Source organism: Chelonoidis abingdonii, chromosome 1 (assembly GCF_003597395.2).
Source record: "Chelonoidis abingdonii isolate Lonesome George chromosome 1, CheloAbing_2.0, whole genome shotgun sequence".
NCBI lineage: Eukaryota > Metazoa > Chordata > Testudines > Testudinidae > Chelonoidis > Chelonoidis abingdonii.
The window spans coordinates 290,470,837-290,497,776 of record NC_133769.1 but is presented as its reverse complement, the minus strand read 5'-3'; the positions used below and the strand labels follow the sequence as shown (position 1 = coordinate 290,497,776).

At 41.1% G+C, this 26,940-nt stretch overlaps 2 protein-coding genes across 2 annotated transcripts in view; both read left to right on the top strand.

The window, feature by feature from the left end:
• The window catches only part of SCEL (sciellin), a 72,405-nt gene extending 47,676 nt beyond the window's left edge, over positions 1 to 24,729 (top strand). Inside the window, exons 13-21 of the mRNA XM_075061742.1 lie at positions 6,041 to 6,109; positions 9,416 to 9,472; positions 11,308 to 11,367; positions 14,037 to 14,117; positions 15,968 to 16,039; positions 19,542 to 19,616; positions 21,374 to 21,482; positions 22,568 to 22,670; positions 24,329 to 24,729. Of these exons, the coding sequence (XP_074917843.1) occupies positions 6,041 to 6,109; positions 9,416 to 9,472; positions 11,308 to 11,367; positions 14,037 to 14,117; positions 15,968 to 16,039; positions 19,542 to 19,616; positions 21,374 to 21,482; positions 22,568 to 22,670; positions 24,329 to 24,345 (643 nt within the window). The 3' untranslated portion in view covers positions 24,346 to 24,729. The remainder of the gene's footprint in view (positions 1 to 6,040; positions 6,110 to 9,415; positions 9,473 to 11,307; positions 11,368 to 14,036; positions 14,118 to 15,967; positions 16,040 to 19,541; positions 19,617 to 21,373; positions 21,483 to 22,567; positions 22,671 to 24,328) is intronic.
• Positions 15,957 to 26,940, top strand: part of SLAIN1 (SLAIN motif family member 1) — a 114,965-nt gene continuing 103,981 nt past the window's right edge. Inside the window, 4 exon segments of the mRNA XM_075061709.1 lie at positions 15,957 to 16,039; positions 19,482 to 19,616; positions 21,374 to 21,482; positions 22,568 to 22,670. Of these exon segments, the coding sequence (XP_074917810.1) occupies positions 15,957 to 16,039; positions 19,482 to 19,616; positions 21,374 to 21,482; positions 22,568 to 22,670 (430 nt within the window).

Genomic DNA, 26,940 nt, shown 5'->3' with positions numbered 1-26,940 from the left:
TCATTCAGCATGTGCTTGACATGACTAAAGTAAGTAATTTCAATTTAGAGATATCATTTTAAAATTATATATATTTTAACACTGAAAAAATTAAAACTGAAAACTAACCCTTTTAGTCATATGATCTTTTATGTTGCATCTCTCCCCATGCCTTTATTTTCCCTCACTGTGTCTAAAACTTATTTGTGTGTATTATGTATAATTTAGATAGTAGGTTCCTCAGGGCAGGGGCCTAACCATCTAACACCCTTACGATGGTATATAACTAATAAAGGAAATATATATAGACACACTTTAGCCTTCAGATCTGTGTGATGGATCTTATTCATGCTATGTTTTCACTATCCTATGCCTGTTTGTTGTGTGATGTTCCCCTTTCAATGATGCACCAAGTGAATTATTTTGCCCTTTGCCTTGAGCAATAATTTTATTATAATTGTAGCACCTATGACAATAGTTACTCTTCTCTTAGTTGAAAATACTTCAAAATCTGCATAAAGCAGTACGTTCAACAGGCGATATAGTCTGTCTATTTTAAATCATCCTCAAGGTTCCCAGTATAATTTTATTCAATCATCTATTAATGATCTCCTTCAGTAGGCAAGCAAGTTATGTGTCTTAGGTTAGGTAAAGACTATACATAAAGTCCGCACATAGTGAAACCTATCTAAAAGCATCTATCAGTATTGGATACACTGGGCCAGATACAACACTAATGCAGTTCCAGTGATTTAATCTGAATTACACTAGGGATGAATTTGTGCCAGTGTGTTAAAAATAATTAATGAAGGGATTGCCACAAAGAGTTTAAATAGAATATAATGAATCAGTGACAGAATAGCTTCAATTATTAATCAATTCTAAAATTCACAAGCTGTTTTGGAGTATTTGAGATGATGCTCAGACACTATGGTCATGAGGGCCTTATAAAACTTGGATAGAGATCTTACTCAGCTGCCAAATTGCCTGTAGTCATGCTGGCTGCTGTCTTGAACTTTAATTACTGTCAGACTGTAGAAGTACAGTAAACACTGCAGAGGTTATTGTCTGTCTTTTTTGCAGGCTGTGTAGTAAATACGGGCTGAGTAAGATGTTTCAGTGGGGTGTTATGTGGATAAAGGTGGGTACTTTGAGAGCAAGTCTTCACAGAGTAGTCTTTCTAAGTAACTTCTGTCTTGGAAGGCGATAGGGGTGGGAGCAAAGAGACCAAGCTCTGGGTTTCCATTGCCTATTTTTTGCAGGTGTTTTCATCATCTTTCATTATTCAAACTGCTCTAACCACTGCTTTTCAAAAGGAAATGTAATGCCATGATTTCAGAAATCATGGGGTTTGATTCTGTCTAGCTAGTGGTAACCTCATTTCTATAGCTATCCCATTTAATATGAGATGTGTGATAAATGAAGGGGGTGGGGAAGAAATAGCTCCCTTTTATGGACACCCAGTCAGCCAGTTAGCGATAAAATCACTCTCAGTAACTGTTCTCTACTTGCTTTACCTGGGTTAAAAGTCTCACTACTATGCATAGGTAAAAGGAAGTGAGCGGGCACCTGACCAAAAGAGACAATGGGAAGGCTAGAACTTTTTAAAATTGAGGAAAAAACTTCCCTCTTGTCTGTCTGTCTGATTCTCCCAGTAAGAGTGGACAGGGCAGTAATTAGGTTGTAAAAAGCTTGGGCCAAGGAAGAAAAACCATCAGTATCGTACCTAGAAACTACTTATTTGAAACCCCAGATATGTAAGTAGATCAGGAAATGTCTAGGAAGATATAATTAGGTTTATGTCTTTTATTTCTTTATGGTGTGTGGATTCCTCTGTGCTAACCCCAGGTGCTTTTGTTTTGCTTGTTACCTTTAATCTGGACATCAAAAGCTATTGTTGCTTAATCCTTATATTTGCTCTTTTAAAATCTAGCAATAGCCTGAGTTTTCAGATGTATTTTCTTTCTTTCGTTTTTAATAAAATTTACCTTTTTTAAGAACAGGATTAGAGTTCTGTGTCTTAAGAGGTTTGTGCACATGTATTTTTTATTAGCTGGTGGCAACAGCTACTTATTTATTTTTTCTTTCTCAGCTCTTCCCTCGGGGAGAGCGGAGGGGCGTGAAAAGGCTTGAGGGTACCCCACAGGAAGGAATTCCCAAGTGAGCCTTCCTGGTCTTTCAAAGGGGTTTTACACTTGGATGGAGGCAACATTTACCAATCCAAGATCAAAGAGAAGCTGTAATCTTGGGAGTTTAATACAAGCCTGGAGTGGCAAGTATTAATTTTTAGAGTCGTTGTGGGCCCCCACCTTCTGCACTCAAGGCCTGAAGCCTTAAGTAAACTCTATTACAATATGTAAATAAGAATCTTTCCATTGTGTCTAATCTAGCCTCTCACTCTGCTTAAGTACCCCACTTGCACATCACAAGGTCTTCATTTCTGGCTGCCTCACTTCGATGTCTTCCTAATTTATCTTCCCTTTCTAGATAGTATATTTGAGCAGACTAGTAGAATGTGACATGGTACACCACTCACAAGTATGTTGGGTACCTAGTTACTAAAAAAGTAGGATTGATCCTGGAGCAGATGTAGAGTGTATGATGCTAATAACTGCTGTCACATCTGAGTTTGGCTGAAAAGGCTGATTGTGGTTATAAAAAGTAGCTTTTGACTTTCAAGACTGCTTTTTCTTCTGCAAATTAACACACACATTTCTGGTGAGAAATTTTTCCACCAAAGCAAAAAACAAAAAAGCCCCATGTTAACTGACTTTTATACTGAGTGAGAGATTCTGCACCTCATTCCTAGTATTCGTAGCACCCGACAGAGTTTTAAAGTTAACAGTGCTGGTTTACATCTCTTCTGTTCAATGATATAAACGATTGGCCATTGCAGAGTTGATGTGAAGAGATGCAAATGCTTTATTTCTTGTAGTGTTTACAAGGTCATACTTACCCTCAAAGCAGAACTGAATGAATTGCTGTCCTTTCTTCAGTGATCTTTCCCAGTCCACATCCCCTCAAAACATTCTAAACAACTCTGCCTCTGCATTTAGCTCTGAAATTCTCTGTGCTATGCAACACATTGTGTTTGTATAAATGGGTTTTCACAGTCGGCTGCAGACCTCTTCAATTTCATCATCCTTGGCTTCTGTGGGTGCAAGGCTTAAAATGAGGGCTCCTTTGAAAGAAAGCTGGCATTGATTAGTCTGGATTGCAACAGGAATGAAAACGCACCCCAATTCAGAATAAATGCCATTCCTTTCTTGACTTACTTTTTCTTTCTCATTTACACACCCCAAAGTCTGTTACAGGAGTGTTGAAGGGGTCTTAGACAGTCAATCAATGTTCAGAAAGGCTTGTTATGTCAATTTTTGTGCAATGCAAATCCTGAATTACTTACTGTGTTTCAGGGTGCGGTTTTGATCCAGAATTTGGATGTTCCAGCTGGCAATATGTAGTTGTTTTTGTAGCCTGAAACTGCCCTTTTCAATATTGATGTTATTAGGACAGAGATGGCTTTTGAGGTTTTAGCTCAACTTCATTATTGAAGTGTCAGTGTATTCAAGGGTTTTGTCAACCTTTTCTTGATTGCATAGTGACTGACTTAAGCCCTGAGGGGCTTATCTGTTAATGAGAGCAAGTCTTCTAAAATTATTGTGGCTGTTGGCTTGCTGGACTAGAATAGTTTTAACCTTTGTATTAAAGGATGTGCTAACACAAGCAGAGCTTTCCCACTGTGGAAGTAGTAAAAAAAAATGTAATGTAATATTTAAAGTCACAGTCTATTTGCAGATGTTGTATAAAAGGGCTGGGCAGCAATGAGAATTCATGGTGGCACTTTGGGTAACTCAGTGAGAATTCCTTTGGGAACTATGCAGCTGCACACACCAGCTGGATGGGTTCTGCCAGACTTCTACAGGTGAAGTAGTTGTCCCCCATGAACTGATACAGAGGCGTTCGGGAGCTCTTGCCAAAAACACTCCTGTTCTCTTTGGGAATGTAACAGGGTAGCTGACTTACTAAATGAAATTGAGCTCAGCTCTCCTGTTCCAGTCCAAGGGTGCCCTAGTATGGTGAACTGCCATTGGGAGTTATTAATGGGAGAGAGCCCAAAGGAAAGAAAGTTCCGAGTCCTGAGTGAGAATGAGAATGTCTAGAGCCCTAGAGTAGAGACAGCTCAGAAGAAGAGCCGAACTGTCTGGGAACTTCAGGGAGGGAATGCCTCAGCACTTGCAGTCATCGCTCGGCAAGTTACATCTTAATTTAAGCAGTGTTTACACTGAGGTTTTTCTCCGTCTCTCACTGTTACATGCCACAGGTGGAGCTTCACTGGTGGTAGAAATGGTGAAAGCACTACCGTAAACAGCTGCTAGACTTGTTCTGAGAGAGATTAGATTAGATAGTGGCATGAACACTGGCAGATGCTTTACAGTGCATTGTTGCTACTGTCGGTGTAACTTCATCAGGCAACTGTATGAGTTTTTAAGAAAAAGCTCATTGCAGACAGTCTGAGTCTTGCAAATGCTGATTCATCCAACTAGTGCCATTGAAGTCATTATGTTATGTGTCTTTATAAATAACCATCATATCTTAAGTGTAGTTGTTCTTAACCTGAGGGGTATCTGAACCAGTGACCTAAAGGATCTATATCCTATTACCACTCCCTTCAGACAGCCAGTTGCCCTAACTGAAGGAATTTGCAAGATGTCAGTCTTGATTACTTACTTTAATCCTGCCAAGCAGATGTGGCATGAAAGGGAGAGAGAGAATTAAGGAAGTGTTACCTGTGTAAAATTTAATATATCACCCAGGTTACATTTTATGGAAGAAGTGTTTGTTCCAGGAGAACCATAAAGCGTAGCCAAACAGATCAGTCACATCAGAATGTAGATCACAACATATATATATATTAGGATTCTTCAACTTTGTTTTATAAATCAGAGTAATTGGCAGGATGGGTACACATAGAGTAGAACTCATATTTTATTACAGAAGAAGTATCTCTTTTTTTGTGCATGTCCCTTTAGACAGGAAATGAAATTACACCCCTCCCCCCAAGCCAATCAACACTCTATTCCCAGTGTATTGAGAATAGCTTATAAGGAGAAAAAATGCAGTTCACTGAGGAGGTAGTTATTTCAAATATAAACAGTGGAGTAAATTTAAAATTAATTTAAAACATTGGAAGTTGTCTGAGAGTTGCGGTAAGTTTATTTTATCTTATTGTCATGATTTCCAGATGAAAATAATTAACTCACACTGCCAGAGAAATGGAATTTCTGTGATCTGTTTCTTTTCTTAGCCCAGACTGCCATTCCCCCGCAAACATCTTCCTTCTCACCCTGCAGCCTGATCTTACCTACTCTCTATGGGAGTGGTCTGCTCTGAGTGTACTAAGGTGAAGATTTCTTAGGGAGCATTGGTGAAGAATAAAGGATAAATTATCTGAAGGAATTTATCTTTAGCTGAAATATCTGGACACTGTCTGGAAATACAAGTTAGTTAAAACAAACTATGTTTACCTGGAAAGAATTTTAAAATGCATATTGAAATTTACTTAAATCAGGGTTGAAAATCTGAAGTGTTTTTAATGCAGTTTCTTACTTCCCCATTAACAGAAAAAATCTCAGCCACTAGGAAAAACACTCAAACATAGAAAAGCTGTGACTTCAAGAAAAAAACACCTCAGTTTATATGTGGCCAGGCCTTAGAATAGCAAGAACAAAGCCCACTTTGATTATACTTTTATGCTATTCTTAAATACTGCATTATGATACCCAGACAATATAGTGTTTTGAGCTCTATAAGTACCTAAGATAGAGATTTCTTGAATATGTATTAATTTAATATTTCAATGTATTTTGTTTATGTTTTTAACTTCGCTACCTATTATGCATTATTTGATAGGAAAACACTGGATTCATTTTAACATTTGATTCTAACATTAACACAAGAAGGGCTGTAGTAGTTTGGGTGTTATATTGAACTCTTTTGGAGCAGGTGCTTGTATATGTTTATATAAAACATAACTATATTAATAGCATTTAATTTTTTATAGGCAGGTATCTCCAACAAAACCTGGCATATCTGTTACTGAAAGAAGAATCACAACAGAAAGAACTACAAGGTAGGGCCAACACACAGTTGTTTGTAAATTGTAGTACAATTTTTGTAAGGCAGGAGTCCCCAAAATTTTTTTATATTGCAGACTTTGAGTACAATTTTCAAAAACATCTAAGTGAGTTAGGCTCCTAATGGGATCACATCAATGTGAACTAGGCACCTTTTTAGTTTATGCCAGCAAGGTCTAGATGGGGCAGTTAGAGTGCAACATATTAGAGCACCTTGCAGTTCATACCCCCTGTAGAGCACACTGCAGCACTGTATAGACAAGCTCTAAGTCTCTTTAGAAGTCAATGGGACTTAGGATCCTAAGTTACTTAGGCATTACTGAAAACTTTATCTTTCATCTTAATAGTGAAACTGTCTCTTGGAACATTCCTGATTGCCCAGACCAACTTGTCTCTTACTGATGATCAAATAACATTGGTGTGGCAACTAAAGTAATTACATGGAAAAGTAATAGTCAGAAGCTATTTAATCTTGCTTTAGCTGGCTTTTTATGTTACTTAGCCTTTTGAAACAAGTAGGAGAGTTGAAATCATGTGACCAGCAAGCTCCCCCTGGAGAACAGTTTAAGAATCACTGCTACATGGAAAATAATAGTCATATATTTCCTATTCCCTCCCGCGCCCCCGCCCCATATTCTTGAATACTTGAAAAAATAAAAAAAATCCAATTCTCTGTCTTTAGGGATTACATCACAAAGCAATGGGGTGGATAAACTGAGCGTCTTGTGTAATCTCATGACTCCAGGAGCTGCACCTTTAGGAAAAACACTAAATATCAGGAGATGCAGATAGAATCATGAGTTGGCAACCTGGTGGCACTAGCACTATTAGTTGACTTCCTCCTACAGGCCCCCATCCCTATTCTGTCCACTCATTCTGTTCCCCCATTCACTCTTCCTCCCTTCAGCAGCTCCTGCTCCTCCCTTACTTCCTGTCCCCCTGTAGTCATTGTCTCCCTTGTCCTCCCCAGTACCCTGTCCCCTGTCTCCCCACCCTCCCATAGGTCATGCCTTGTTTCCCAACTGCTGCCATGGTTCCTGTCACTTCACACATCCCCAGAAGCCCCTCACCTTTCCTGCCTGTGGGGCACTCATGTCAAGTCACCAATGCCTTTTCCCCTTTCTGTTGCTCTTCATGTCTGAGAAACTGCAGGGCAATTTGCAAGCAGCCAAAGGGGAAGGCAGGAGGCCATCTGCATGCTTCATCAGGCACCACAGCAGCCCCTGTGGTGGCAGCAGTCCAAGTCCTCCTGCTTTCTAGAGAACATTAATTCCGGGATGCAGGAATGCGTGAAGGTCTGCCTACATACACTAGTGTCACATGAAATCTGTGACACTTGACATGTCTTCAGTTCCAGGGTCCGGGTTTAATTAAGACAAGATGTAACAGGTGCTTGACTCCCATTGACTTCAATAGGCTTTGAATAAGGCCCCAGGTGAGTTAGAAACAACTAGGGCTATGTGTACACTAGAGACTTACAGCAGCACAGCTATCAGCGTAATTAAACCATCCCAAACGAGCAACGGTATCTATGTGGGTGGCAGAGCATCATCATGAGATTGCATTAAATATAATATATTTTGGATTCTTTTAATCCGCCTTCTCTCTTTTGAGCCTTAGGGTTTATATTTTCAGCCATTTCTCTACACTCAGGAGCTAGAAACTTACTTTTCTTTTAATGAAAGCTGAGATTCTCATATAATCAAATGAATCCAGGACCTGAAGCTTTAAGAAAAACATTAAATATCATGAGACTTATGATACAATAGTGAAAGTTGGCAACACTGTGTTAGTTGCCATAAATACATCAGAATTACTAACATAACTTTAAACTTATCAGTAATTCTAGAAGAATATGTAGATTACCTATTTATTAATAGCTCGTATGTAAAGTTAGACAATTGATGTTGAATGTCCTCTGACTCCCTCGTGCTAATTTTGTTTGATCTTTAAAGAAGACAAGATCTTGGTAATCTCAAAGTGAATCCCACAGCTGACAAATGACAAGGGGAAATCTTGCAAAACTCTTTGTCTTTATCTTTTGCTAAATGATGTTTGAAGATAGAACTGTTTAATATACAGCTATTGGAATTCCAAGTAATGAGACACATGCAATGCTGTGCACTAAGAGAATCAGATTGGGCTCTACAGGAAGTCAGAGGGGTATTGAGTGGGAAACAGCTTTATACTTCCAACCCATCTCCCATTTCCTTCACAAATCAGTGATACAAGATATTAACCTAATTAAAGTGTCCAGGCAATGTTAGGATTGATTTTAGGTAGAGCTGTCTGAAAAAATTTTTGACCAAAAATTTTACATTAGAAAATGCAGTTTACTGAAATGGAAACATTTTTGCAGACACAAGTTGAAATAGGAAATTATTATAATATATTACATTATTTTATATTGCTTCAACATTTTTTAAATGAAGTGATTCAGTGTTACTGAAACTAAATATTTGAATAGCTCTGTAATCAGAATTTGTTTGGAATTTTCATTCTGCAAGAAATATTAAAATTTCAGTTTTTCTTTCCTATTTGGAATGAAAATACATTTTGACATGTGAGAATTTTCCAGGGAACAGAAATTGTGTTTTCCAACCAGCTGTAATTTTATGGAGAGTAAACTGAAATTTTGAAATGTCAGACAATGAAAGTGTTGTCTGTCAGCTAGAGACTAGAGGGTCTAGAATGAGTGGGTTTATCCAAGTAACATGTCCCCCAGGTCATAGCTGGACTTGCTGTCCCGCCAACTCAGTAAGAATTAAATCAGTATCCTAGTGGTCCAGAGGGGTGACTGGTCTTCAGTATAAGCCAATGCTGATTAGCTTCTTCTAGTTTAGGCTCTGGTTTTTTTTCTCAATGAGGACTCATTCTTGCATACATCATAGTAGTATTCTGCTGATTTTATGATTCAGTAATCTCATGGTTTAAGGTTCATTGCTGGCTAAAAGGCATGCAATTTTTTTTAAAGTTATTGAAGTAGGGGGTTTTTAATTGTGATTATGAGTGCTAAGAAGGCATTTACCCTTTTGACTCATACATTAGGTGTAGTTGGTTGTTTCTAAAACATAATCAGGTGTTGCTTGGGTCAAATGGAAAAATCTGAAAGGGTATATATTTACTGGTTGTATATTATTGAATTAGTAATGTAGGCTTTAAACTTTGCCATCAATTTTACTCCATCTTTCTTGAAAAATGTGTCAATAACCTCATTACTTTAAGCAAGTCCTTAATTTTAGCTAATTGACAGTTGTATGTACTGATTTTGACCTGCTCAGGTTTTGCTTTATCTTTTGTAGGAGCCAAGATCTTGATAATCTCAAAAAAAATCCCACAACTCACACAAATAACAAAGGGTAAGTCTTGGAAGCATCTCAGTTTCCATTTTACTGATGCAGTTGGTAGTGTATAACTATTGGAGTTTGAAAAAAAGACTAATATTAAAATCCATAAAGTCCTTAAAGGACTAAAAAGTAGCACCAGCTGTTCAGAAGTACAGGATAGCATTAGAATGAAAATAACAATGATGAAATAACACTTACGTACTACTAACTAATCAGTCAACACCTAGGTGCTGGAAGTAGGGATGCTGGGGGTGCTACTGTACCCCCTGGCTTGAAATGCTTTCCATTATATACAGGGTTTAAAGTTTGGTTCAATATCTCTCAGCACCCCCACTATACAAATTCCCAGGAGGCTTTTTTTTGGTGTGTGTATGTGAATCCTTGGCACCCCGGCATGCATGTTTATAGCTGCCTCAGAGTTCATCAGTGTCCAATAGAACTACCTATAGAACTTTAGATATATTTTGTAGCAGATTAAACAACATTTTGAACAACTCAGAATAGCTGTGTTTGCTAGAGACAGAGCAGAGTTAAGCTGTTAATAAATTGCCCCACATTCTAAAGGGATTTATTTGTGTGTTGGACCTCAATATCAATAGAGTGAGATTTAGACCAAGGTCCTTGTTGTCCATAAACTGTTTTATGGAATGAGCTAACAGGAAGCTGGCACACTACTTTGCTAGTAGGAGCTATGCAATGATCTCCAAATTCTGCCTACACTTACAAGGATGATGCTATGTTACAGTGATTCCCTAAGTTTATAGCTATGATGTAACCCCATTATTTTGTCCCCCTCCCCCCCAGTTTGGGCATAGTTATAACTCCCTGAGCATCAGTACAACTATACCCAGTCCAAATTTTTAATTTAAAGGGAAATGTAGTTTTCATATTCAGAGCCTGAGACACTGAGACCTGTATCTACAAAGGTACTTAAGTGTTTAAATTCCAGTTTTAAGCTCCGCTGTGATCCACAAAACTCCTGCTGAACCCTGTAGATGCCTAAATTTTCAGGGTAGAAGTTTTCTGCCTCTGGGCATGCACACTCCCACTTCCCTCTATGTACCCAGATACTGTCTCCCACCTATGCCTCAGAGCGATCCATGAACTGGGGAAAGATAAGCATCCTCTGCCTAACTTGTGTGCAGGGCCCAATCTGCTAGCTGTGCTCACAGGTTGCCTGCTGGATCAAGTCCCATTCAAAATTTAGAAGGAAATAGAGGTCATGGTGCCCACCTTATAATGCTTAGCTTAATGGTTAGAGCACTCATCTGGGATGTGGGAGGCCCAGGGCCCCAGTTTAATTCCCTCTTCCATCCCCTCCTTAGCAGAGGGAGACACACGATTTGAACAAGGATCTCCCACCTCTCAGGAGAGCGCTCTAACCACTGAGAGGATTTTATTTTCTATTAATGAAACTCAAAATGCTCAGCAAACATCTGCTTTAATAAATAGTAAAGATGGGGGACGTTCTCCTGGAAAGTAGTGTTTGTCAGGCAACCAGGACAATGGTGCAGTGTAGTCAGCAATCTCTTACTTGTGGAAAAATTCTATGCTTTCTTCCTTTTTAAAATGTAAGTCCATTTTCACTAGGAGGGTGGTGAAGCATTGGAATGGGTTACTAGGGAGGTGGTGGAATCTCCATCCTTAGAGGTTTTTAAGGTCAGGCTTGACAAAGCACTGGCTGGGATGATTTAGTTGGGAATTGGTCCTGTTTTGAGCACGGGTTTGGACTAGATGACCTCCTGAAGTCCCTTCCAACCCTGCTATTCTATGATTCCGTCCTTATAGCTAATTTATAGCTGAATTGAAAATTTTGACTGACACTGAGATATATTTCATTTTCACAGAGGCCAAGATCTTGTTGAGCTCATTGAAGTAAAGGCTCCTGTGGAGCAAAATAAAAATCGGTGAGACTTAATTCATAGCTCTGTCTTACATTCATTGAAAATGAAAATGATTTGTAGTGATGGAACATTTTCCTGTGCAGTACTGTGCATGGGAATGTTCCTTACCAATGTAAGTATGTAAACATTTCAGATCTTTAGAAACAAACAAATTTATTTATAGATTTGCCTAATATAATTAATATCTAGCTGTATTTATTTATTTATTTTTAAAGTCAGAATATATTACTCCCCTTAGTGCATGCAAATATCTTGGTGTCACAAAGAAGTACTTGTAAGTGTATTAAGGTGTTTGATGGTTTAAAGCATACAACAATGCTTCTAGGATTCTTGGTCACTTGAGCTGTTGAAGTCTTGATTCATTTCATGAAACTGAATTTAGCAGTCAGTCTTTCAGGGAAAACATTCACGGTATTTTCTCTTCATTTAGAGAGAATCCTTCATTAAACTTTATATCTAAATGGAACCTCTCCCCACTCTAAGTATTTAAGAAGGATTAGTAATTTCAGTAAATTAATCATTTCAATCCTTTTCTTAGTATAAAGGTGTTCACATCACAAAAGTCTCCCTCAAGATACTACCCTGGCTAGCAGTCTCAGAGAGGCAAAGACTGAAAGTATATAGGGAATGAACTTCTCTCTCCGCTCTTAAAGGAGCTCTGCCACATCAAGGGTGAGGCACAATGGAGGGTATTGCTTCGTGCTACATGCTGTGCATGTAAAACACCGAAATGGAGAAAGATGCATTTAGTGGAGAATCCAGACCTTGGCAATCTCACTGCAACAAATCAAACAGCAGGCAAAATAACCAGTGTTCAGGCTCATGGTTATCACTTTCTCTCTGAATGTAACTTTTGGCAGAGTTATAGCTTTTGACATACGGTTTTAGTGGCCTTTTGTTTGAGCTTCACTGTAAAAAAAACTCATAAATATTGTTAGCATTTCCTATTTAAATCTCTTTATTAGGTTGATGAGGTTAAGTTTTATGCTGCTGTAGAATGTCCTGTTTACGTCCAGGAAAACTCTAGGAAACTGGGATTCTTATACAGGAATCCTGGTGCTGCTTGGTGTGTCTATCTAATTCTAGCTAGCCATTTCTAATGCACCCATCACCGTATTACACTGAAACACATCCATGTAGCTTGTTCCTGAACTGAAACAAAACTCAAGTTTAAAAAAAATAATCACAACTCCATTATTGATTTCTTATTTTTTGTTGTAAAAATCTGTATATCTGTTCTGTGCTGGTATTTTAAAGTCCCCATTTAAAATGTAATATGTATCCAAAAATCCATTGCCAACATTGCAGAAATATAGAAAACATAAAAACCCCACCATCAACACAACAATTTGATGATAGAAATGAAAACTATTAATGGGAACCTTACAGAGTTTGGCATTCAATTAATAAGAAAAACATACAAAAGTTTGGATGTGTATCCAAGTGTACAGAGGGTCCCAACAAGACCCACAGCCTTGTATCCCCACACAATTCCCTTGCCACAACAAGTCTTGTGATAAACTTTCTTTTCCAACATCTCCATACCAAACTAGCTGCTGTTGTCACCTTGGCATGAGGTTCTGTGGCCTTTTGGTGTCTTTAGTGGCCTCATTTTCAGATTCGTGCATATATTTGGGCACCCTGTCTGGTGGAAGCACAGCCTCTTTATCCCCTCACCCTCCCCAGCTCTCTCCCTCTTCCCCTGTTGCCCTCATTCACAGACCTACAAGTGATTCTTCTTGCCCCTCTCCTTGCTGACGGCATACCTGCAGATGTCTTGTTTTAGTGTGGCTAGTGGTCTGTATAGCTTTCACCCTCCTGATGTCTTCAGGGCAAGAGGGCTAGGTGGGAACTCCTTATTAGCTTCTTCAAGGATTAGGGAGCATTCAGTGAGCCCCCTGAAATGTCTGATAAGGACTCCCTGAAATTATCAAGGAGGAGTAGTTAGTAAAAGCCACTAAGCTCCTTCCCCAGGTAAGTGACACCACTGGGTGTTAGATAGGTGGTGAGAGTGGATGTTACAGGGAATGGACTTGGACAAAAGTAGGGAGGTGTGTCATGACCAAACTAGAGCCAATACTAGCTCCAGACAGAAAATAGACCCAAACTACTAAGATCAGTTTGGATCTGGGTCGTCTTCAGCTGAATAACCCTTTCCAAAGTTTAGGAGTTGGGGGGTGAATAAAATGGTTCCTGTTTTGACCCATCCTTTATTTGGAGATCTTGGTCCAGTTGCCAACTGATAAATCTCCACATCACAAAACCACCATCACAAGGTACTAATTGGCAACCTTGTCACCACTCTCATTAGAGTTGCCAGGGACTGACTGGGGATGGACACTGAACAACTGGCTCACAGCCTACAGATGGTCCCTCCAGGTCACCATAGAAGCTGTATGAGAAAACTTGCATGGTTGCTGCCACCACAGCTTGACATGTCTGGGGGAATGCAGAAGGGTTTAATCTGCTGGGCTGCCCATCTGCCACATTTCATGACCACTAAATTCACACCCTTTTAAAAAAAGGAAAGAAAAAATGTCTCTTGTTCACTTTCTAATGTTAGTAACACAGGGCAACATTGTGCCTTCAAGTGTCACTGAAAGTGGTCTGACTGTGCATGATTTAAAAATATACTTTGTGTCAAATCTTTGTCTTGTCTTTGTTTTTTTTAGGACAACTGAGAAACCCTCTGATTCTGCTAGTGCTCCAAATAACCGATCTAACACAAACTTCTCTTATGACAGAGGATCCAGGTGCTGTAATTAATGAGTTACAAAGTTTAAATAAATTAATAATGCCTTACACAAAATCCAGGCAAACAGGCTTTATGTGTAGAAGTTCCCTGGAGACTGGAATCCTCCCACCAGCCTGTGGAGTGGCAAGGGAAACAAAGGATATATTTACTGGCTGTGCCCTTACATTCTCTGCTCCACCCAGAAACTGCCTTCCATGCTGGTATGGATAGAACCTCCAGGTCACACTGCTCCAAGGTACATGGTGGGCAGAGACACTTTGTGTCATCTCTCACCTTTCTCAGCAGAACTGAACTGAGTTTTGTGCCATACAGGCCATGCACAGGCTGAAGCAAATATCTTTTTTTAAAAGTTGCTTCCCTTTCAGTGCTGGAGTCTCTTCCTTTAGCTGGGATCTGTAACTACAGACACTTGTACTGTAAATCGCAGTGAAAACTGGTCAAATGTTATGCCCTGGATACTTGGAGAAAGTACCAACTTGCCACTTATTGAAGGGTAGCAGGAAAGCAGGTGAAAATAAGAAATAACATGTTTTTCTGCACAAAGTCATAACAGGATTATCAAATGATGAAAAATCTTTTGACAACAAATAAACAACGTATCATTCTGCCTGAATGAAAGAACACTCTGGATGAGGAAATGAAAGCCCCAGTGATGTGATATTTCTGTTTAAACATGAAAATGAGTATAGTCACTCTTCAGGAGCAAACAGCACAACCCTATTACTAACACAGGGCTAGACTGTACCTTTAAGCATGGTCCTGTGTAAGTGGCAGTCCATAACTTCACATCCCTAGGAGGAATAAAGGGAAGGAACTGTGACTTTGAACCATAATTCCTTCACTCCTCCTCACTTGTTCCTTGTCAGGGAGGAGAGTGGAAGAATTCTGCTACTGATGTTTATCCGTAGCAGTGCAAGATGCCACTCAGTAGTGAGGAATGAAAGGTGCACTGTGTCAGCTGGAGCCAAGACTCCACCCATCCCTGCCCTTTCCACACAGAAGGAAGAACCAGGTGTAAAGTCCTTGCTCTTCTTCCTGCATCTGCAACAGGATGCTAAGGGTTCTTGCTTACACTTACACTTGTGCATTGCCACATAGGCCTGGGCGACAATTTGGCCAAGAGTGAAAGGAAACATAACTTCAGGACTCAGAATAAATATTCAGCACACACATTCATCGACATTTTGCAGCTGGTGTACAATTTCTCAGCTGTCATGGCTTTTGTAACATTGTGACTAGCTTTGAGTAGTGTCATGGAAATAAAACAATAATAGCAGGCAAAGAGTGAGCTGCAGCATGTAGTGCTGTTCCCTTTAAACTTGACAAAATGTGTACCCTTTACTGGCACTGTGAATAGAAAGGCAGATTTAATTAATTAAAAGTATTTAAATGAAGTGAAATGTCCTCATATGATGTTCTATCTATTTTTACATAGTTAATTCTTCAGACGAGTGCTAAGTATTTTGCTATAGGTACTGCAAGACCAGGTAGCAACATGGCAAATTAAGGGGAGAATGGCTGGCTTGAAATTAAAAAAATTCTTCTGAATATGGAATTTCGAGGGGGAAGAGGGATTGGATTTCATCCCGGTGTTCATTATTTTTGTGCATTTCCATTATATGTAGTGAACAGTTTCCTGCTATCATATGAAACAACATGCACTCATTTGCTGACTGAGGCTGCGGGCTCCCTGGAACTTTGTGAGGGCAAGATTGGAGCCTAAAATAACCAGTGAAATTCAGGCTTAGGAATTATCCTTATTATTTACAGCCTCTCATGATTGTTTTATATATATATAGTTAATCTTTTTTTTAAAGATGTAGTTATACATGTGTTTATGTATTTCAGCAATAATACTTCAACCAGTTACTCAAGTCCAAAGGACAATGTCGTGTACACCAGGACATATAAGGAGAATAGGTACTGGAAAAAAATTTTCTCAATAGTTTTTATGTATGTAATAATTTTGAAAATACCAGTTTAAGCATAAACAATGTTATTTTCAGGCATAGTGCACCCAATATGAAAATTATGTTGAGTTCTGGATGCTGTGACGGTCCACGCCTCTAGGGTCAGGGCAGTGTGGCCTAGTGGCCAGAGTCCATAAAGCAGCCCTTCAGGGCAGGGCAGCGTGGCCTAGCGGCCAGAGTCCATAACATTGGGGCACCTACTTAAGGGGTGTGGCAGCCCCAGTAGGGGGGCCCAGGCCCACCCAACTCCAGCAGGCCCCCACCGAGGGCCCTACCAGTGGTGTAGCAACTTGCCATTGACTCAGCGGGGGGGTCCTACCGAAACATACTGAGGTTTCCCAGGTGGGAGATACCACTCCGTCCTCCTCCCTGGGTCACTCCCTACCAGAGTCTGCATTGGGGTGTCCCATGAGATGTCAGGTTTGCTGTGGTTGGCAGGGCCAGTCACCCCTCCAGTCACCAGGGTGCAGGTGGGTCCAGGAAGGTTCTGATTCCTGGCATAATCAGGAGCTGTGGCTAACCTTCTGCAGGAGCTTCCCAGACAGATTCTTCCCCTGCAACCTCCAGCCCAGAATGAGCTGGGCTTCCTCCCCTTATACTGTTAGAGCATTTGGAGTATGCCCAGTCTTGCTGGGGAGGCGGGACTTCCGCTGTCAATAATATGGGCCTAACCCTATCTGGGCTAGTGTGGGGGTAAGCAGACCCCATCACAGATGCATAGTACATATAATGACATCTCCATCCCTGATTTAGTTTTAAGGTTTGAGCTATTATAAAATCCCAATATGAGATTGGGTAGATTAATGTAAGATTGATGGAGAGCAGATTGGAGAGAAACAACTGGAACAGCAGAGAGAAATTCAGAGAAGCCAGGCACAACTGAAAAATACAGATACAAAAATGCAGAGATGAATAGGAGACTCTGACTTATATGGATGTTTACACATGTCATAAACAGATAGCTACGGGTTAATGTTTCTTTCACCTGTAAAGGGTTAACAAAGGGAACCAAACACCTGACCAGAGGACCAATCAGGAAACAAGATTTTTCAAAGCTCAGGGAGGAATGTTTGGGTGTGTGTCCCTTTGTCTGTGTCTCCTGTCTGTCTCTCTCTCGGCTATGAGAGGGATCTTTCTGTCTTCAAGCTTCTAATCTCCGTTTCCAAGTTGTGAGTACAAAGGTAGAAAAACAATAGGCTTTATTGGTTTTTTTTGTATTTACATGTGTGTAGTTGCTGGGATGTTTAAATTGTATTTCTTTTTGAATAAGGCTGTTTATTCATATTTTCTTTTAAGCAATTGACCCTGTTATTGTTATCTTGATACAGAGAGCATTTTTATGTCTTTTCTTTCTTTTTATATAAAGCTTTCTTTTTAAAACCTGTTGGATTTTCTTTCTAAGTGAGGCTCTAGGGATAGAAATCCCTATGCCAGGATTACGGTCTCTCTCAGGGAAAGACTGGGAGGGGGAAAAAGAAGGAGGGGGGAAGGTAAATTGCCCTCTCTGTTTTGTAATCAAGGAGTTTAAGTACAGTAATCTTCCAGGATAACCCACAGAGGGGAAGCCTGGGGAGGAAGTAAAGAGAGACAAGGGGAGGAGGTTATTTCCCTTTGTGTAAGACTCAGGGCATCTGAGTCTTGGGGTCCCCCAGGGAAGGTTTTGGGGAGACCAGAGTGAGCCAAACACTGGAAATTTTTGGTGGTGGCAGCGCCAGCAGATCCAAGCTGGTAATTAAGCTTGGAGGTTTCATGCAAGCACCCACATTTTGGACTCTAAGGTTCAGAATTAGGAATTATGCTTATGACAACACATGCATAGCAACCTCTCTGACTTGGCCACTTGTGATTAAAGTAAAGACCATTGCAAGCTAAATTCAGACCTGGTTTCTGGTAGCTTGGTGAAAAGCAGGGATCGACAACCTTTGGCATGCGGCCCATGGAAAGCGGTGGCCAGCACATCCCTCAGCCCGTGCTGCTTCCTGCCGCCCCCATTGGCCTGGAGTGGTGAACCTTGTCCAGTGGGAGCCGCGATCGGCCGAACCTGCGGGTGCAGCAGGTAAACAAACTGGCCCGGCCACCAGGGTGCTTACCGTGGCATGCTGCATGCCAAAGGTTGCCGGTTCCTGGTGTAAAGCAAGGCACAGGTTTCTCAGTAGAGGGAAGCTCACTGGAGAGAGGTTGCAATGATGCAAGGCAACCACAGCCTCTCCTCAAAAAGCCAACACAGCCTGAAAAGTAGGTAGCACTAGGTGAGCAAAGTGTTATGGTCAGTGCAGACTGTGGGATGCAGTTCACTGTATCCCTTTGGGGCAGCCTCTGCCACCTGGGCTCCTGTGGAGTTTCCTAGTGCAAATTAGAGATGTCTTGTCATGGTGGAACTCCCATGAGAGTCTGGAAGTCTGCGGCACAGCTAGGCATAGAACCAGGATTTCCTGAGTCCCAATCAGTGCCTTAATCATAAAACCACCCTTACACTGTCTGAAAGAAGGCATCTAATACAAGTAACCACTACTGTAAAGTTATTTTTTAACTGTATTAAAAAACAGTGATACAAACTGTAATTATTATCTTATGGTACTATCAATGTAGTCCTAAGGAAATAGAGTTATTAAGTAAGTTCAGAAAAGAAGTTCCAAACTGTGAATTTGCTTGGCAGGTTGACTTTCTTACCTGCCTCCCAACTGATGGTTATTGCTGTGCTCAGTGAAATTATTCTTCACAGTAAAGTAGCCAGAACAAGCTCTGTTAAAAAAAACCTGAACATTTAGCTTCCAAAATAGTTACATTTGCTACAGTATTTCCTATTGTCAGTATAAGGCACTTTACAATTACTGTGGTAACTAGACATACCATTCTGTAATAAACAACTTTATATTTTAATGATGCTCACTGTACTTCTAGGGATACATCACAATTTTAGCAAAAAGTGATTGGCTAGTACTAAAAGGGCAGCTCTTCTAGCACTGTTGGAAAAACATGGCATTTCTCTGTCTTCTGATGCTTTTTCTAACATACGCTTTAGTTCAAACAGGAATTAATTCAAGGGAGTCCTCTGGCCTGGGTAATACAGGAGGTCAGACTAGATGATCCTATGGTGGTCTCCTCTGACCTTCTAACTGATCGATCTATAACATTTAGATCACAGGCAGTCAAAACATCCAATTTCAGATTTTGCTTGATAGGTTTGTGATTTCAGTTTGAAATGCTAAGGAATTATAAAACAGCACAGCATAAAACTTGGCATTTTGTTTTAATTTACATTAAACTGAGATTTATTTTCTCAACTGAGTGTTAAAAAAAGACAAAACTCATCTCTCGATTTATTTTTACCATGTGACCACTGGTTCGGGTATGGGTTAGCATTTATGAACTGCACATTTTCCTTATTGCAGTAAAGCTTTGACAAGTCAAAAGTACTGCTTGCTAACTACGAATCATTCACTGCATTACAGCAAATCACCCAATGATGCATATGAAGAACATGTCACTGGAAAGTCTATCAAAACTGTTTACTCTACTTCTGATCGGTAAGTATCTATGAATAGTGCAGTGTGCTATCAAGGAACACTGACATTTTACAATAGCACCCATATCTACAGACAAACAAGTACAGCAGAAGCTACCACTGTTGTGATCAGACGGTCTATTCAGACGGGTCTGCTTTTCACTGGAACCTTGCCATTTCCATGGCCTTGCACTCTGCATTATAAGTTACATTACATTAGGGCTTGTCTATACAAACAGTCAGTTGGCGACCAACGGGGCTGCAAATCTACCCCACGCTAGCCTGCTGCACACTAACGGTTTGTGTGGATTCTCCTGCCACGCACTAAACATTCCCTAGTGCCCTTTGATCTACAGATCCACACAGACAGTTAGTGCACAGCAGGTTAACGCAAGGTAGATTTATACCCCATCTTGCCATGTAGCCATCCCCCTAGTCTTGCCACTGCTGACATTCACAATCTTTAATAAAAAAATGGCCAGTGCTTTAGGTGATAGAGTTGGCTTTTAGCTTCTGTGTATATCTCCCTTCGGCAGAGGTTGGTTTTGCACAATTCTCTTTGCTATAGTGGAGACAGAGTCTCTAATGAACAAATGTTCATACTACAGAGATGGATAAATAGGCTGATTCGGGGGTAGGAGGTGGTGTGCAGTTAAAAGTTTTATTTTTAACAGTAGGTAAGATATTTCCAAGTACAGAGGGAATACCTGCTCGAATCAGTAATACATCACTCATCAATAAAATGAAGTTTTTAACTGTGCCCACTATTTTAAATTCAGATAATATTCACATTCCCATTATTTGGGAATAATCACATTCAGAAATACTCATAATGAAAATAGGGCTAATATGTGAATTTTTAGGGGTATAGCCTGATAAAGCAAACAGCAGCAGTAAATGGGAATGGATGCAGGAGCATAACAGTGTGTGTGAACAAAATTAGTTCAATTTATGCAGCCTGTGCAGCAGCAGCAGCAGATGAGGATGTCTAGAGAAAGGACTGGGAACAACATGACAAGAAAAGGTAGAGAGAACTGAGATGATCCAAGCAGTGCACATGTTAAATTCACAGCAGTGAGATAAGGAAACTGCTTCCAGCTGCTTCTGCACCAAAACTCAGTTCAAGATTGGGCACTTGAGTGAGAGTCTAAAACCAACCATCATGTTGCTGGGATTGCTTCTCTGAGACATTAAAATCTCCTAATCACTAGCTTCCATCCCTGCTCCCTCAACTTAAGGTATGTCTGTACAGCAATTTCTTGAGCCAGTGTGCTAAAAATAGCAGTGTGGCTATAGTGGCATGGATGGTGGTTCAGGCCAGCTGCCCAAGTACAATCTCATCTGTATGACTCCCAGGTACATATTCAGATAGTTAGCCTGACCCACCGCCCATGCTGTTGCAGCCACACTGCTATTTTAGTGTGCTAGTTGGAGCAGAGATACTGTCTACTTGTGCTGAGCAACACTCTCCCAGCTGCTGGGTACACTAGTGTTCCTTAGTGTGCACACTCTCAGGGAGCCAGCAACATAATATGTTCTGACTTCTATTTAGAATCATTCAGCTCACCAAATAAGGCCAGTATTCTTTCTACTTGGTAAGTGTATTAATCAGGTTGCCCATCCCTGCAGTGCATACCTCACTACCATTAATTAGAACATGGAATATTGATGCATCATTATTACATTCTTGACTGATGTGCTGTATACTAATCCATTCTCCCTCTTGATTTCAATGGTAGCTGCTTTTCTGACAGCTGATGTTATATTATATACACACAGGACTATAATTGAAAAAGATATGTGTACATACTGCCGGAAGCCACTGGGTATAGATTCCAAAATGATCTTAGATGCCTTACAGATTTGCTGTCACTCAGCTTGCTTCAAGGTAAGAAGGGGTTGCACTTCCTGCCATGAAATATAAATAAAAATATATCCTGAACAACATGAATTATATTATGTATCATAAAACAATGTGTAGGCCTTAGAACTTCTGCCTTCAGGAGCAGAACAGAGCCTGCACCGGGAGAAGGAAGTTTTTGCCTAGGCACCATGCACCTCTTTTCCCCCTCTTCCGGTCCCATGGGTGGTGAGGGAACTTGCAGGATTGCTTCAGATTCTCCCACCCACTAATCCTGCAAGAGGAGCCTTCCGTTGTATTAACTTGCAGTCTTATCGCCTATATATCACAGAACTTTACCTATGCTCTGGAAATCTTATGAAGGAGCTGTATTTTCCAGGGACTAGTAGGAGTTAGTGAGGCTTTTGATGTTAACAGTTAGCCAAAATGTGGAATCTTGTGGGTTGTCTTTATTAGGAGAGAAATTGATGATGGAGTCAGGTATTTCTTTCATGCAATTATGTTTATTTACAAATGTATGTAAAGTCCTGTTTCCCTGAACACAGTAAGAATCAAGCAGGAGACAATTTAATTTCTCACAGTTCCAAGCTCTTTTCTAGTTAACGCTTTTAGTTTTTTCTCAGTGGCAAACTATCAGTACTTCTGTGTCTGGTGCTTCCTTGCTGTCTTTTTTGTCTCCTTTTGTGGTGTTTCTCCATGCACCTTCACTTTCACTCTCGCACTCAGAGCTCAATTTCTGAACCAGTCTTGCATGGCCTGTGTTTTGGGAAGTGACTCCTGTGTTTCAGCTATCTATTTCATAAAGGTCAAGATTGTTAAACAGCACACTTATCTGAACCACACTAGTGGAAAAGGGAATTAAGAATATTGGGAAGGAAAATCTACAGTTTGCAAAGCAGAAGGTACTGAACCTTGGGAACCACACAAAAATAATAATTTGACTGTGCTGACTAGGATTGCTATTCCTTGGAGAGCTTGTGTTCAGTGACACTGAAATACTACTGGCCACAACTCTGTCCTTGGATGCTTACATGCTGGAGCTTAAATAAATTTTAGACAGATTTTTGGATTTGTTTTTTACATAAGACTGTGCGTATAATTATGTGTTAAAGTGTGAAGTATGCAAAAGACCTCTGGAAGATCTGAAAGCAGGAGACAGCATTTGGATTTACAGAAATACTGTGCATTGTGAACCCTGCTATTTCAAAATTAAAGGTAAGTTGCAGGAAGATTACACTGTAGCAGACTGGAAATTTGAGAGAGAAAATAGAACATTTAATCCAAAGTATCTTTCAAAAAATGCAATACAGTTTTTGTTTCAGTGACTGTTTCTGGTGACATCTGTCACACTGTCTAGAGTGTCTCACAGCCGTGAGTGCCAACCTCAGGGCAGACTGTCAAGAAGCAGGGCAGGGACCCTAAACTAATTGTTTGTTCTATAATTAGATGGCACCAACCCAGTAACAAGTGTGAATTCCTAACACATTATAACAATCTTACCATGGAGTCACAAACAGACTAGAATGCCCAACAGGACTATCTTGCCATCCAGGCAAGCTGAACTTAGTGATAGTTAGTTGCTGTGCATAAAAGATCACAAAATACTCAGGTCGCTCTCAGTCCCAAGAGACCAGTCACTTACACCTGGTCATTTTGTACTTTAGATTTCACACCAAAGACAATGCTTTTAGTCAGTTGAATAGTAAACTATCTATGGATTTATTGATTATTAAATGAAACGAGAGATCTTTTACATGGTTAAAGCAGGCAACCATATATACACAAATGAATTACAGACTAGGGCAAAGGTTCTCAAACTTCACTGTACTGCAACCCCCTTCTGACAACAAAAGTTACTACAAGACCCCAAGAAGGGGGACCGAAGCCTGAGGTCGATAAAGTCCTGCCACTTCAGGCAGTAGGGGGAAAACAAAAGCCCGATACCCACCACCCTGGGTAAGGGGTCAAAGCTGAAGCCCAAAGTGTTCATTGCTGGGCGGGAGGCCTGCAAACTGAGCCCTGCTGCCCAGGGCTGAAACCAAATCCTAAGCCCCTGGTGGTGGGGCTTGGGTTTGGGCCCAGGGCCTCAACCAGTCTAACACAAGCCCTGGTGAGCCCACTAAAAAGGGGTTGCGACCCACTTTGGGGTCCTGACAATGTTTGAGAACCACTGCCCTAGTCCCAAGTCATCTACCCATAGAAACCCTAACCCTATGGCGGCAATGCATACCCATAGGAGCCCTAGCACTACCCCCAAGTCCTCTACCTATAGGAACCATAATCCTAGCACAGGGATGCCTTCCCACAGGAACCCTAACCCTAGGGCAGGGATGTCTACAAATAGAAACCCTAACCCTAGTGTACGGATGCCTACCCATAGGAAACCTACAACTTGGGCTGGGATGGCTACCTATGGGAATCGTAAGCCTAGCTCAAAGTCCCCTACCCATAGGAACCACAACCTTAACAAGGGATGCCTATCCATAGGAACCCTAACTCTAGCCCCAAGTCCTCTACCCTTAGGAACTCTAACCCCTAGGGCAGGGATGCCTACACATAGGAACCCTAAAACTTGCACCAGGACTGCTACCCATAGAAATCATAAGCCTAGCCCGAAGTCCCCTACACATAGGAACCCTAACACTAGGGAAGGGATGCCTACCCATAAGAACCCTAATGCTGGGGTGGGGATGCCTACCCATAGGAAGCCCAACCCTAGTATGGGGATGCCTACCCATAGTATCTGACCACTAAGTATCTGGTCCTAATATCTCTTTACAACAATTCAGTTGCCTTCATTTTTTGTGTATTTAGAAAGCGTTGATTGTATATTTGCTGTGATGCTTCTAATCAGTCTTTTCTTTGTCTTGCAGAAAAATGGATCTACTAGTTTGGGTTTCCAGAAACCAGGATAAAGATACATTAGTATTTAGTTAAATACATTTTCCTAATACTTAAACTATGTAAAGTGTTTAATTTTTTTGTTAGGACTGACATATTCTAAATGTAAGATTACTAAATAGTCACTATAGGAACATAGTCTATGAGACTTAAAATGACTTTATAAATACTTCCAGAAAGCAACAAAATGTATGGTTCAGTGTGTCCATCAGGTGTGTGAAAGTTATTTCTACATGTGATTTAGCAAAAGTAGAGCAACCTTGAAATGTATCATATGGAAGGACATATCTCTGCCTGTAAGTTTTGAAGGACCTGTTTTCTGTTTATCCAAAATACACCTGATAACAAATAAAGAGTTGAGTTGTTATCTTTATATGCTATGTTTTTAACATTGATACTCTTGTAATCAATGTGTTTTTGAAAACCAGTAGTCTTATGGTTACCCAGTACAGTTATAAAATGTATATTCTACATGACATTACTTTCTTGTATACAGTATATGCTTTTGCAATGTCGTTATGCAAAAACCTTGTGACTGCTAATTATGAAGAACATAAAAAGCACTGTTTTGGCATAGAAAATATATTAAAGAAATGAAAAGAACTGTTCACTATTTGTTACAATACATCTGTTCACAAAGAGTCAGCAATATTCTACATTATTCACTGAGAGTCATAAAGTAGTTCAGTGATTTATTGAGCTACAGTGATAGGTTTTGGCTCTTGCATTCTCTCTTGGGATCTTTGCTTGATCTTTTACATCATTAACATTATTTGACATAATTAACATTATTTTTTTCTCCTTTGTATCTCAGCAAAAAATCATTGATGAAATGTGACTATGAAAGAATCCTTTTTTTTTTTTCAAAGGGGTGACAAAAATTGAAATACATATGGAAATCAGCTGATTCCCAGATAATAACCTACTGGTGAAAGGAGTATTTAGTTGAAAGAGCTACCTGAATATTTCTTAGTCCTTCTCTGCTATTACTTAGCAGACAACTGGGTAACGCAGATCAAAACAATTTCTATGAGGATATGTTAAACTTAGTGGGCTAAATCTTTTAATGTGGTCAAGCAGCATGGAGTGCAAGTCATGCATCGTGTGCAGGGGTGTGGCCAGTGATGAGCTGCCAAAATCTTAACAACCGGTTCCCTACCAAGTCTTTGGCGGCACTTCGGCGGTGGGTCCTTCACTCACTCCGGATTTTCGTCGGCACTTCAGAGGTGGGTCCTTCAGTGCCGCCGAAGACCCGGAGCGAGTGAAGGACCTGCCACCGAAGTGCCACTGAAGACTTGGAGCACCACTCGGTGAGTACAAGCCCCACGTGTTGTTTTTTTTTAGTCATCCCTGCTTTGGCCACGTCAAAATCGGGCCCCACACATCCTGAAGCCAGCCCTGCACATTTGGGGTTGCAAAATTGTATCGGGTCGGGTAGGGAAGGCTGTGCCTCCCAAAACAGCCTGTCCCCCCACATCTGACCCCCACACACGTCCTGCCTCTGACTGCCCCCCTCAGAACCCACAACCCATCAACTCCCCCGCTCCTTGTCCCTTGACCACCCCCTCCTGAGACCCCCCATCCTAACTGCCCCCCAGGACCCCAACCCCTACCCAACTCGTCCTGCTCCTTGCCCTCTGCCCTGACCCCATCCACCACCACCCCAACAAACCCCCGGAACTCCCACGCCTACCCAACCTCCCTGTCCCCTGATCACCCCCGCAGAACCTCCACCCCCTCCAATCACTCTCTGCCCCTTATCCAACCCCTCCTCCGAGCCCTGGCACGGCCCCCTTACCATGTTGCTCAGGGCAGTGTGTAAGGATGCTACACGGCCCACTGAAGCTCGCAGCCCCCTGCCCTTACCTTGCCGCTCAAAGTTGGAGAAGCTGCAGAGCTGCCGAGAGCGCTGGCGCCGGCAGCTTGGCATGCTGTGGCTCTGCGAGGGGAGCGAGGGAGGGGCCGGGGGAGCCTCCCCAGCTGGGAGCACAGGTGGGCTGGAGACAGGACGGTCCCATGGACTGAATGTGGCCCGTGGACCGGAGTTGTTTGCTCGCCCGCCCGCCCCTTTGACAACCAGTTCTACACCGGCTTCTAAATTTAACAACCGCCGGTGGGAACCGGCTCCAGCTCACAACTGGGTGTGGCTTAAAGTTCACCTTTGTAGTCCTATGATCTTGCTACTATTCTGTGCAGTTCAGTCCCCCTGCAGTGTGAGGGCTGCTGCAATTTAAGCAGAGTTTCAATGGTCACAAGGGGCTAAAAACAGATAAAGATTAGCATAGTGCAGGGTATCCTGTCCATACTTCCTTCCTCCACAATGCCTGCCTCCCTCTTTCCTGTCAATTCTGTAGCAGTGGGGTAATAGGAATGAAAGTCCCTCAGCTCTACCCTCTTCCAGGGCCTAGTTAAGATGGTTTCACAACCAGACTGTGTGGGGAAAGGCAGCCCTTACATAAAAGATGACTTGGCTTAATGGTTTTTATGAAACCTTGTGAATTAATGAAAGCAACTTTAATAAACATGTTATTGTAAATACGATTCCTGGTTTGAGCCAACTGCTGATGAACACTTCCCAGTTAAA